The 12,389-nt window shown below is 25.9% G+C and overlaps 2 protein-coding genes across 2 annotated transcripts; both read left to right on the top strand.

The window, feature by feature from the left end:
* The first annotated feature begins 175 nt into the window (after nucleotides 1–175).
* LOC100201887 (uncharacterized) lies at nucleotides 176–7,447 on the top strand. The gene is made up of 5 exons (XM_065805890.1): nucleotides 176–418; nucleotides 537–579; nucleotides 1,119–1,223; nucleotides 1,632–1,679; nucleotides 6,738–7,447. The coding sequence occupies exons 1-5, from the start codon at nucleotides 261–263 to the stop codon at nucleotides 7,431–7,433; spliced, it is 1,050 nt and encodes a 349-aa protein (XP_065661962.1). The 5' UTR covers nucleotides 176–260; the 3' UTR covers nucleotides 7,434–7,447.
* Nucleotides 7,448–9,215: 1,768 nt separating this feature from the next.
* LOC136084826 (leucine-rich repeat and death domain-containing protein 1-like) lies at nucleotides 9,216–11,760 on the top strand. Its single transcript, XM_065805887.1, has 3 exons — nucleotides 9,216–11,149; nucleotides 11,367–11,439; nucleotides 11,538–11,760. The coding sequence occupies exons 1-3, from the start codon at nucleotides 10,045–10,047 to the stop codon at nucleotides 11,584–11,586; spliced, it is 1,227 nt and encodes a 408-aa protein (XP_065661959.1). The 5' UTR covers nucleotides 9,216–10,044; the 3' UTR covers nucleotides 11,587–11,760.
* The last annotated feature ends 629 nt before the right edge of the window (nucleotides 11,761–12,389 follow it).

Genomic DNA, 12,389 nt, shown 5'->3' with positions numbered 1-12,389 from the left:
GATTTTGTGTTTTGACTCCAATATTTTACTTATATACTATTTTTTGTTAAAAAGTTTACTAATGTTTCTAATTGTTTCTTTTAAATAATTTACTTCATACTTCCCATAGTTACCGATTTCTACAAATGTTTTTGTAAATCCAACACCAGCTATCAATAAGATAATACTTATTCATAGCTATTATCATATTGATTTTTAATAGAATAAGATTTGTTTGAAATAGTGTGTTTTTTAAAATATTGTGTTCAGACAAGTAGAAAATGGATGGTTATGATGCTGATTTTGTAAATGAAGTTCCATTAGATTTAGAATGTGGTATTTGCTTGTTTGTGGTTCGTGAACCAGTTCAAATATTGGCTTGCGGCCATAGGTTTTGTTCTCACTGCTTTGAAAATTTGAAGAAATTGCCAGCGGATCGGTATTTTTATCTTTTTTAAACATTTTTTAAAACATTTTCTCTAATGAAAGTCATTTTTAGTCTTGATAAAAAATTCTGATAAAAGTTTGCTTTTTATAATTGTTATATTCATTTTCAGGCTTCGTTGTCCTAAAGACAATGCAAGTATTGATACTAATAAGGTAACATTTTTTATATTTTTATTTTGTCAGTTGATATTTGTTTTTCTAATGAGATTAATAATACAATTAATGAGTTTCATGATGATCACATTGTTATAAAAAATCTGATCATCATTATACAACCCTTGGAATTAAGGTTGGCATTCGGCAATGCAAAACTAACTGCTGACTTAAAAGTATTTGAGGTCAGCAAAAAATTGCCGACCTCGTTTCAATGTTTTATGGTAACTCGTTTATGTAAAATTTATTTTGCTGACCTCTAACAGTTTGACCTCTTAACATTTTTTCTAATTCCGATGGTAGATTATAATTAATGATGTTCATGATGATCACATTGTTTTAAAAAATGTGATCATCATTATAATTTATGAGATTCATAATGATCACATTGTTATCATCATTATAGTTAATGATGTTCATGATGATCACATTGTTATAAAAAATGAGATTATTACTTATGCCATTATTATTGTATTTTATGAGGTTAATCAGATTTATTATAATTTATGAGACAAATTAGATTAATGTAATTTATTTAGGTTTTTCCAGATACAGCTGCTCTAAGAACTGTATCCAATCTTACTGTTAGATGCTCTAAAACAGGTGAAGGATGTCTTTGGCAAGGGGCATTGCGCGAGTTAGAGGTAAATTTACATAAGTAATTATGAACTATAATTAACATTTTACTTTTATCAATTTTTTTCTCTTTTTTTTTCAAGTTATTAAGTTGTTCCAAAAAGACCAATTGGTCTTATCACAGAGCACTGTGAAGGAGCATTTAACCAAGAAGTTTGCGCCTTCTTTTTTAACTTACAAAAAAAAATTTATGCTTCTTAATGTTTTCATTAAGTATATAAAATGGAATATAAGTTATGCAAAATAGTAACAATGATCGTATATTTGTAATGCTTATTTTATCATTAATATATTATAATTGATAATTTTATTATAATTTATTTCACTATTTTTTCATACTCATACTTTACTAATGATTGAAAAAGAAAAAAAAAAGGTGTAATAGTTATGGTTACTTAATTTTTTAATTTTTTCAGAATCATTTAAAAGATTGTTCGTTTAATAATCCAAAGAACTTAATTCAGGTTTTGTTAAAATTTTTTTTTTATTTTGTTTCTTCTGTGTATTTATATAAAAAATGAATTTCTGTGTATTTATATAAATACTGAATTTCTGTGTATTTATATAAATACTGAATTTCTGTTTGTTTATATAAATTCTGAATTTCTGTGTGTTTCTATAAATACTGAGTTTCTGTGTGTTTATATAAATACTGAATTTCTGTTTTTTTTATATAAATACTGAATTTCTGTGTATTTATATAAATACTAAATTTTTGTGTGCTTATATAAATACTGATATTCTGTGTATTTATATATATACTGAATTTCTGTGTATTTATATAAATACTGATATTCTTTGTGTTTATATTATTACTGGTATTCTGTGTGTTTTTATAAATACTGAATTTCTGTGTGTTTATATAAATACTGATATTCTGTGTATTTATATAAATGATATTTCGAAAATAGTGGTAAGATTTTTGAATTAATGAGCAACAACACAAAATTACATTTTACTTTTTTCATTTACACTTCTATTGTACTTGCTTGAATGTTTTGAAATTGTTTACAAAAGCAATTGTTCTCCGCCGTTCTTTCTCCGCAGTTGTTGTCCCTGCATATATATATATATATATATATATATATATATATATATATATATATATATATATATATATATATGTATATATATATATTTCTAGTACAGAAAGTTTAAACGCACTTTTTTTTTTAATGTATATAATACTTTGAAGAAATGATAACCCGATAAATTGATGAGATGTACTCTGTGTTTTTATGTTTATTTATACTTTGTCTGTTATATTAATTTAGTGAGAAAAAAATTGTATGGATATTATAAAGGAGGTGGAGGGTGGTGAGAAAATTAACGGAACAATTAACTCCTTTCAATTTTTTGAAATAAATTGTAAACTTTGATAAGAAAACTTGTAACACTCATTTATCAAGCAATTTTTTAGTTTTTCGCAATTTTATCACTACACAGCCTGTTAGCGTTAGGGTATTTTTTTTCGGATTCCTATTTTATTTTGAATAAAAACTGCAACCACGATTTGATTCAAAATTCAGCAAATTTTAACTGATCCAACCTTGTCAAAGTATCATTTTTTCATGGGTAAAAGAGCTTTTTTGTCGAAAACGAAATGGCAAGTCATTTGAATGCATAAAATGAAAATAAGCAATCGAGAAATTGGCAGGCGCCTAAATATTTCTGAATTCAGTGTTCGTACAGCAATAAAAAATTATTTATCAACTGGTAGTGTCAATTATAAACTTCATACTGAGCGTCTGAAAAAACTGATTGCACGCAATAAAACTAAAAAGTGGTGGTTTCGTCGGCATATGGGGATGTATATCAGGCTCAGGGGTTGGCTGTCATGAAATATAAAAAAGGAAGATTAAACCAGTATGAGTATTGCGACATTGGAAAACGCCCTTTTCCCTAGTCGCGATTTGTTCCAGGCTGATTAAAACTGGTTATTTTAAAAAGACAATGCTCCATGCCATACAGCACATTCAATCACTGATTATTTCCTTAAAAGTTTACAGAGCTGGATGGATTATCAACTAACAAAAAAGCAAATAATTAGTCACAAAATGCTCAAACAAGAACTGACCATACTGTGGCTTGAAATACCAATCAAGATGATTGAAAACTTATATGAATCAATGCCAAGGCGAATATAAGCGTGTATTAAAAACAATGGGAGTCATATCCCGTATTAATATATTTCGATTAAAAGAAGTTGAAGGTGCCTTTAAACTTTATTACAGTTTTTTTTTTAAGTAATCTTTTGATTACTTGAGTTTGTTATTTAATTTCAGATAAGGTTTTGTGTTTTTTTTATTCAAAGTTGTGTTTTTTTTTAATTAATAATCGGCTGAGGAAGAAAAAAAAACAACCTGGACCTTGCCTCGTATTTTCTCCTTATACCACTCTAAACATAACTTAACTTTTAAAAAAACAAGTGCATTTAAACTTTCTGTATAAGGTGTATATATATATATATATATATATGTATATATATATATAAATATATATATATATATATATATATATATATATATATATATATATATATATATATATATATATATATATCATCAGTAGGCTTATCAGGAAGATGAGCCTACTGATGGCGAAGCAACGTGTAGAAAACAACTAAAAATTAGATAAGTGTTTTTAATTATATATATATATATATATATATATATATATATATATATATATATATATATATATATATATATATATATATATATATATATATATATATATATATATATATATATACACACACACAGTGGGCAGCCAAATTATTAGTTACACTTTCAAAAATTATAATATTAACCATTATAAGCTCTTTTACATACTCTTATGTTAAATTTTCATGTAATTATTAATGCTACTAGCTTAAATAAATTTTTCTTTAAAAAGTAAAGCACTATTTTAAACACTATTACTATTTTTAAGCATTTATTTAAGGAAACTCAAAATACAAAATATTTTTTAGTATTTGGTTGGGCTGCCTTTTGCATCAATTACTGCTTGTATCCTTATTGGCATACTTTTGATGCAATTTTTTACATTTGCTTTCAATTCCTGATCATTTTGTCAGGATTTATTTAGTGCCTCTAAGACTTTTTTTGTTGGTCATAGATTTGTGCCTAATTATCCCCTTAAGTTCTGAGGCATTCTCTATTGGGTTTAAGTTGGGAGAATTTTCAGGCCATGGCAAAACAGTAACATTTTTTGAGTATGAATATCTTATCACTGATTTAGCTTTATGGCATGAGACAGAATTGTGCATAAAGGTGCATTTGGATGGATTAGGAAACCAATCATGTATCTGGGAACCAATTTGGTAACTAATACCTTTTTATATTTATCCTGGTTCACCATCCTTTTAACTATACAAACTAGGCCACTGCACTTACCACTTATGACTGACCGCACCATCACCTTTAGATGGTGTTTTATTGTCTCCATAACACAGTCTTGGTTATATTTTTTCTTCTTTCCTTGGTTTAACAAAAAAAGACTTATCCATTAGTATTTCAAATTGGAACTCATATAAGAAACACACCTATAAATAATTAAAATAAATAAAATAAAAACTCATATAAATGTTTTATTCAGTTATGCTGTTGCAATAAACAAATAAGAATTTACTTACATTTTCCCAATCTTCAGGAGACACTTGTAGGTGTTGTTAGCTCAAGTGAGGTGCTTTAATTTCATCGCTGGCATAGATTTAGGCTTCCTCGCAGGTCTGTAGCATTTAAACCCCAGTTCTGCTATTTGACACTTTGTAGTTCCATTAAAAATCTTGATACTTGTATAATTTTTGTAACTGCTTTTGTACTTTTTCTTCGGTTTTTAACACAAATGTTACGAATTGCCTAATCATTTCTCGAGGTAATAATATGTACAACTTTGTACAAGTATTTTTTTATCAAGTTTACCTTTGATTCTGCTTACTGTAATCACAAAAAGTTCAACTAAGTTTGCAATTTTTCTTTAAGAGTGATTTGAATATTTTAATGAAACAAATATTTCTTAAAATTTTTTATTTGATATATCTTTAGCTTTCCCCATTTTTAGGCACCAAAGTTAAAATATTTTTAGTGCGTTATCGTACAAATAACAATTTTGCAAAGAATATAAAAAAAGGCGCATTTTGCAGATTTTTGCATATTCTAGTATATCATTGCTAAAAATTGCTACAATTACTAATAAATAATACAACCTCATAAAAAAAATGTAGAAAACTATTATTGATATTAAAATTTATTTGCAGCTTTTGTGAAAAAACAAACTGTAACTGATAATTTGGCCACCCACTGTGTGTATATATATATATATATATATATATATATATATATATATATATATATATATATATATATATATATATATATATATATATATATATATATATATATATATATATATATATATATATATATATATATATATATATACAGTGGTTGGCCAAATTATTAGTTACAGTTTGTTTTTTCACAAAAAGAGAGAGAGATTCTTCCTGATGAACCTACTGATAGTGAAACACTGTGTAGAAGAAAGAAAAAAATAGATAAGTGTTTTTACTAATTTATTATTGCTCTGTTTTTTAAGAACATTGAGAACTCTGTTTGTAGAATACACTAACATAATTTATATATGTATGTATGTATGTATATTTCTGGAAAAGAAGAAGGTTAAATAAAACAAACCTTTTGTTAAATATTTTTTGTAAAACCATCTTTTTTTTTTATTATATAAATAGTCTAAAAAGTATCATTCTATTGCAAACATTAAACAAGTGAAATAAAAGCTACTTTTAAAAAATTTAAATTTAAGAAATAAATTTTCAAATTCTGTTCAAATTTTTTTTTCAAAATAAATTGAAATTTAAGCATATAATTGGACTTATACTTATGAAAACACAATTCTACTTCTTAAACCAAATTTTTTCTTCTCTAACTGTATTTTATTGCAAAACAATTTGATCAAAAAAATTGAATGAATTGAATTTTAAATCCTATTGAAAATGAACCAGATGAAATAAAAAAGCAAATATTATTCTAGCTACAATTTTTCTAAATTTAGTGTCTGCATACCAAAAAATTTAATACTTTACAATTGTATGCGCACAATAAATAATAAACCTTAGGAGGTCTCATTTTTAATTCAAGCAAGTGTTCTCTATATTTCTCTTTAAGTCTAATAAAATATGTAAAAGAAACTAAAGTTATTTCAAAGATTACTTAAACTTGAGCAAATAAAAAAAAATTCCAAAAGCCGAATATAACCTCAAAACACACTGTTTAGGCAACTATGCCCATGTAAAAAAAAAATTTAATTTGTAAAATTAAAGATACACATAGTTTTTTGAAGGTAAGAACAGAAAAAATTGGTGTAAAATTGCGTAAACAAAATCTTTCCATTTTAAACTTCTTTTCATTTTTATTTTTACATTTTTTATTTCTATAAACTTAGTTTAAAATATTAGAATCAGTAAAATTTATTATTTTTTAATGTAAAGCATGTTTTTATAGGAGCATATGCTAAATCAAATAAGTGCTTTGGAAGAAGCACTTAAAAAGAAAGATCAAGAATACCTTCATTTAAAAAATGAAAATTTTCGTCTTGAACAGGAATTTATTAAGTTTAAAAAAGAAACGGAAAATTCTACAATCAGTACAAGTATTCGATTGGATGAACTTCTCGTATCATACAATGACTTATCTTCACGTATTCAACAAGTTGAAAAAAGAAAAAAAGCAGATAGCATAACTTGCAGCTTGCCTAATCAGAATACTTTAAAAGAGACACCAAAAATTTTAATTGCACAATCTAAGGTTATAAATTTAGTAAAAAAGCCTGCACCCTGTTATGTCTGGAAAATGAATCGCAATAGTGGTTCACGACAAACTAGTCCAAAATTTTATTCTTCTGATAAAGGTTATTTATGTCAACTGAAGGCTCGTAAAAGTGTTCACTTATGTTTAGACATTTTAAAAGGCGATTTTGATTGGCAATTGGTATGGCCTTTTAACATGAAAGTTGAATTTGTTTGCTTTAACAAATTCTTATCAGAGAGACATTCATTAGTCTATCCATTCAAAAAAAAAGATGGCACACTTTCAGCTCAGGCTCATGCTTCTTACGATTACGCAGTTTTTTTGACTCCTGCTGTTATGAACTCCTGTATTGTTGATGATGTTATTTCTATTGAAGTATACATAAGCTAATATTTTGACATAAATTTTATTGTTTTTGTTTTTTTTATGTGTTTTTATGACCTTTTTAATTCACTGAGTTTATATATACAAAAGTTGCTTGTTAATACTTTTTTAACATTTAGTTAAATATACTGCTAAAAACTTTTAATATTTAAAGCTATTCTAAAGTTTTTTAAATATATAATATGTAATATATAATAATAGGGCATGTCAAAAACCTATTTTTTATAAGTGATAACATGTGCATTCTTCTGAGTGGAGTACATTAATTTCTTCCTTTATGTAGTGATTCATGAAAATTACCCTGGCTCTAATTTTACCACATAAAAAATTTTTTGCAAAAAGAATATTTTTCAAAATTTCAGAACTGTTAACGTTTTTTTCTGAGTTCTTTCACAATTTTTTCGGTAATATTAGGTCTTGCTTATTTTCCAATGAAAAGTTGGGGAGAAAAAATGGTCAAAGAGCATCTTTTAAATCATTTTAAAGAAACATATATAATAATAATAATAATAATAATAACAATAATAATAATAATAATAATAATGATAATGATAATAATAATAAAGTTATAAAATTTGCCTATAGCTAATTTTAAGGTATTATCTAATTATTTGTAAATGTTGGTAACATAGATCTGCATATATATTTAATTATAAAATTTAGCAACAATGCATAGTCCTATGTTTAGCTGTTTATTTTGTTAAATTTATTCAAAGGTATCCGATTTTTATTTTTGTGTTTTTATGTCTATGGTTCCATACTTGATTGGTTTGAAAGAATTTCCATTATGTTATTTTCTTATTAAAATATAATATTATGGAAGGTTTAAAGGACCTTTGAAGATAAAGACTGAGTATTTTTATTGTGGTATTACTACTATCCAAGGTTTTCTTACCTCCACTTACAATTAAATTGGTAGTTTTGTATCCAAATTTTATTTCTCCTAAGTTTTCTATATCATGACCTTAACTTATTTTGTATAGGATTATTTTAACTTCTTAATCAGGAAGAATTATAGGCTATGAAGTTAAAGTTACTAGGCAAGAATATAAAATTTGATTTATGAGCCTTCTGCTGATAAATTTGTGTCATTACCAACTGTAAAAACAACAGCTTTATTTTTGCTTCAGTTTGTTACAGTAGTTATTTATTAGACTAACTGTTTTCAATGTTTTTATTCTATGTTCAAAACAGATTTAAATTGTATTCAATTGTTTCATACCAAATTTTAGTTTTAACTTACGATTTAACTTCAAAAAGTTCAAGAAATAGTAGGAGTTGCTCTTTCCTTAATTTTTATTATTTCTTCACTACAAAAAATTGTAAAAGTATAACCATTTCTTGCAACAACTCTTTTTCAATGCTTGCAATTTTGTCGTCGTTTAATTGATCACATAAACTATTTAAACCTTTTTATGTATATATATAAACACACACTTATGTGTGTGTTTATATATATACATACACACTGCTAACAGAAAGTTTTGGGCAGTTACTGAATATTAAGAAACAACTAAAAAATAAAAGTTTTAAATTTTTGGTTTAATTATTATGTTTACATTTATGAAATATTGTTAAATCTAATTAAACAACAATTTTTCTCTCAAATTTTAGCTACGTCAAAATAACCTCCTTTATTACAACTGCATAGCGTACTTTTAATTTGCACAGTGAGTTTTGGGTACTTTTAATTTACACAGTGTTTTGCGTATTTTTAATTTACACAGTGTTTTGCGTACTTTAAATTTACAAAATGTTTTAGGTACTTTTAAATTACACAGTGTTTTTTTTTTTTTTTTCTATTTACTTTTAAACAGGTTCTAAATATTTAATTCAGAAGATTAAGCTGTTTTGTGCATTTCTGTTCCCATAGTAACTTAATTGTATTAAGATCTGGTGACAGTGTTGCCCATTCCATTATTTCTAGGGTTTGGTGGCTTTCAGGTCTTTTTTGCAAACAATTTTTGCAAATATTAAAAGTATAAATTTAAAAAATGTTCCCTAAGAGTAACAAATTTATTTTTCAGAGTTGTTAAAAAGCATTTTTAATTGTACCTTCCGCAAATCTTGTACCTTTCAATCATTGCAACTCATTGTACCTTTTTTCCACAAACAAAAACATGGTGTTTTAAATCAAAAAGTTTAAATGTGGAGTCATTTGTCGAAAGGATGTTCTTCCATTATTTATTTAACTCATGTTTGTTGTCATGATCAATTGAGAGTTAGAGAGCATCACATAACCCAATTACGATCAGTTGTTGGGTGTAATTGTTTTAAAAGATTGTTGTTATTGTGAATTGTCACAAATTGTACACTGTATTAAAAGGTCTATATTAAAAGTCGGGTAGTAGTAAGTACCATAAATGAGTAAAACAGTAAAAAAAAAATTTGCTATGCTAGGACTGTGCAGATCTGTTTGATAATGTTATTTTATAATAACAAAAGTTTGAATTATTGTATTTAGAAAAGATTTTTATAACTTATTAATAGTGACTATCTACACCATAAGTAATATTTAAGATTTTTAGAAAGTAACTTGGCAACAACCTAAATTTTATTTGAGTACCAAGCTTATTTTGGAATTAATCATGTTAGCCACATCAAAAGTTGATACAAAATGAATCAAAGTATTAAACCATGTGTAAAAAAAAAGAACTCTACAGTCAATTATACTCTCAACCTTTCAAGCAACAATTTAAAATGTATTCCTTCTGAGTTGTTTTCTCAAAAAAGTTTCAAGTCAATTAACTTATCATGTAACTTCATCAAGTTAATACCTGAGAATGTTTTTCCTGGAAATACTGTAGTTGAACTGGTATTATTTTCAAACGAATTAACAGATATTTGTGGCCTCAAGAGTCTGCCAAACATACAAGTGTTAAAATTGCAACACAATAAAATTGTTGCTCTGAATGATTCACTTCAAAATGCTAAAAGTCTCAAAGTCTTAAGGTTAGACAGCAATTTAATTCATGAAATTAAACAAAATGAAATTTCATCACTCTCTAATTTAACCTATCTTGACATTAGCTCAAATCTCTTAAGGGATATTTCAGCTATAAATGCACTGGTTGTATTGGAAGAGTTGAATTGCTCACATAACAGTTTGACTTGCTTACCTGTTCTGTCTTCTTTAGTTAAGTTACTTGAAATCGATGCAAGCTTCAATTGTCTAAATGATGTTTCTGGGTTGGGCATGCTTCGTCAGTTATCGATTCTTGTGCTAGACAATAACGAACTAAATAGTTTAGCCTCCCTGAAGTCTTTGAGCTCGTTGCAAGTGTTAAAAATTTCTTGTAACAGATTTGTAAGCATAAAACATATTGTTGAACAGTTCAAAGAGCTTGAAGTTTTACATGTTGATAGAAATAAAATAGAGGAAATATCCGAGCTGAAACAATTGTTAACTTTGTCAATATCATTGCGTGAATTAAATATTTATGATAATCCCATAATGCTAAACCAGGAGATGCAATCTGAAGTTTATACTTTTATAAAAAAAATGAATCTTGATATATTAGATAGAAACATTAATAGTACTCCAGTTATTAAGCAAAAAATAATGCGACCAATGTCTGCTGATCAAATGATGTCCTCACGCTTTGTTGAAAATCAAATTATTAACAGCAACATATCTATTAACAAATATGCAATGAATTTGAATAAGAAATTTGAAAATTTATCACAATTGTTCAGCAAACTACCAGACAAAAATGAATTAGGTATAGTTTATAATATTTATTATTCAAAAAATTTTTAAACATTTATATTATAATAATAAAAAATATTTATATTATAATAGTGAAGTTTTTACAATATTAAAAACATAATGTATGTAATATAAATGGATGATGTTTATGATTCCTATACAAAGTATTCAATTTTGTTTGCTTTTGTTTTTATATTGTTTTTTTTTTTTTAACCGAATGAATTTAATAGAGTCTTCTCACCATGAAGAGGAGACTTTAATGTCAAAAAAAAAGCTATCTAGACCATCAAGCAGTTGCAGTAGGTAAGACCAATCCACAATTTTTGAACTTTTAATTCCTTTTATAATAATTTATTGTAACTTTCAATAAATTTTATTATATTTTTATAAATAATTGTTAGTCAGTCAAGAATTCTCGCAGCAAAAGTTTACGCAGATACACACACCTGAGATTTACATGCATATGAAAATCTATCGGGAAAAGGTATCAAGAAAAATGTACAAAATAAAATGAGTATTTTCAGAGACTTCTGTTATTATTAGAAATTTCTATTATTATTCTATTAAGCTATGAACTTATATTTATACAAAAGTAATTTAATAGAATTTAAATAATAGATTTAACATGTTTCTTTATTAAGTGTTTTAGATATTAGGTATAAACATGTTTCTTAATAAAGTATTGTAAATAAATAAATTTTAACAGCAATTTTAATTTTCAGTTACTTTGTAGTCTTTGTATTTAAAAGTTTTATATTCATTTATATCTTAATTTGGTGATAAACTATAACCAATATTATAAATTAAAAAATGTTTTTTTTAATTCATTGATATATATACACTATCGGACAAAACGAGTGCAACCAAATAATGCTAATTTAGTTTCTTTATATAAAAGTGCTGCATTTTTTCAATTTAGAGAAATAACTATGTAACTGTTTAGAGACAAAGTTCTTCAAGTTTTATTCATCACAAAGTTCATTATTTGTACACGAAAATTAATAAATTAATCAAAAGTACTAAAAAAAGTTGATTTCCTTCTGGACAAAACAAGTGCAACACAACAAAATGTTGACCAAGCTGTATTTCGCTATCAATATTTCAAGGCAAATCCTTTGTTGTCGATCACAGCCTTGCATCTTTAAGGCATAGATTTGATCAGGTGATCAATGAAACTTTGTGTAATCGCTGCCCAGCCCTTTTGGATTTTTTCAAACAGTTGATCCTTATTACAAACACCTTCACGATTAATT

Source organism: Hydra vulgaris, chromosome 09, assembly GCF_038396675.1.
Source record: "Hydra vulgaris chromosome 09, alternate assembly HydraT2T_AEP".
NCBI classification, from domain to species: Eukaryota; Metazoa; Cnidaria; class Hydrozoa; order Anthoathecata; family Hydridae; genus Hydra; species Hydra vulgaris.
Note: the sequence above shows the minus strand (reverse complement) of the source record. Positions and strands in the feature narration are given on the sequence as shown.

Bases quoted from the DNA above. Each gene is read 5' to 3' on its own strand.
- LOC100201887 (XM_065805890.1), top strand. From the start codon at position 261: ATGGATGGTTATGATGCTGATTTTGTAAATGAAGTTCCATTAGATTTA. The intron at 419-536 runs GTATTTTTATCT...ATTCATTTTCAG, and splicing joins AAGAAATTGCCAGCGGATCG to GCTTCGTTGTCCTAAAGACA. The intron at 580-1,118 runs GTAACATTTTTT...TAATTTATTTAG, and splicing joins CAAGTATTGATACTAATAAG to GTTTTTCCAGATACAGCTGC.
- LOC136084826 (XM_065805887.1), top strand. From the start codon at position 10,045: ATGAATCAAAGTATTAAACCATGTGTAAAAAAAAAGAACTCTACAGTC. The intron at 11,150-11,366 runs GTATAGTTTATA...TGAATTTAATAG, and splicing joins ACCAGACAAAAATGAATTAG to AGTCTTCTCACCATGAAGAG. The intron at 11,440-11,537 runs GTAAGACCAATC...AATAATTGTTAG, and splicing joins CCATCAAGCAGTTGCAGTAG to TCAGTCAAGAATTCTCGCAG.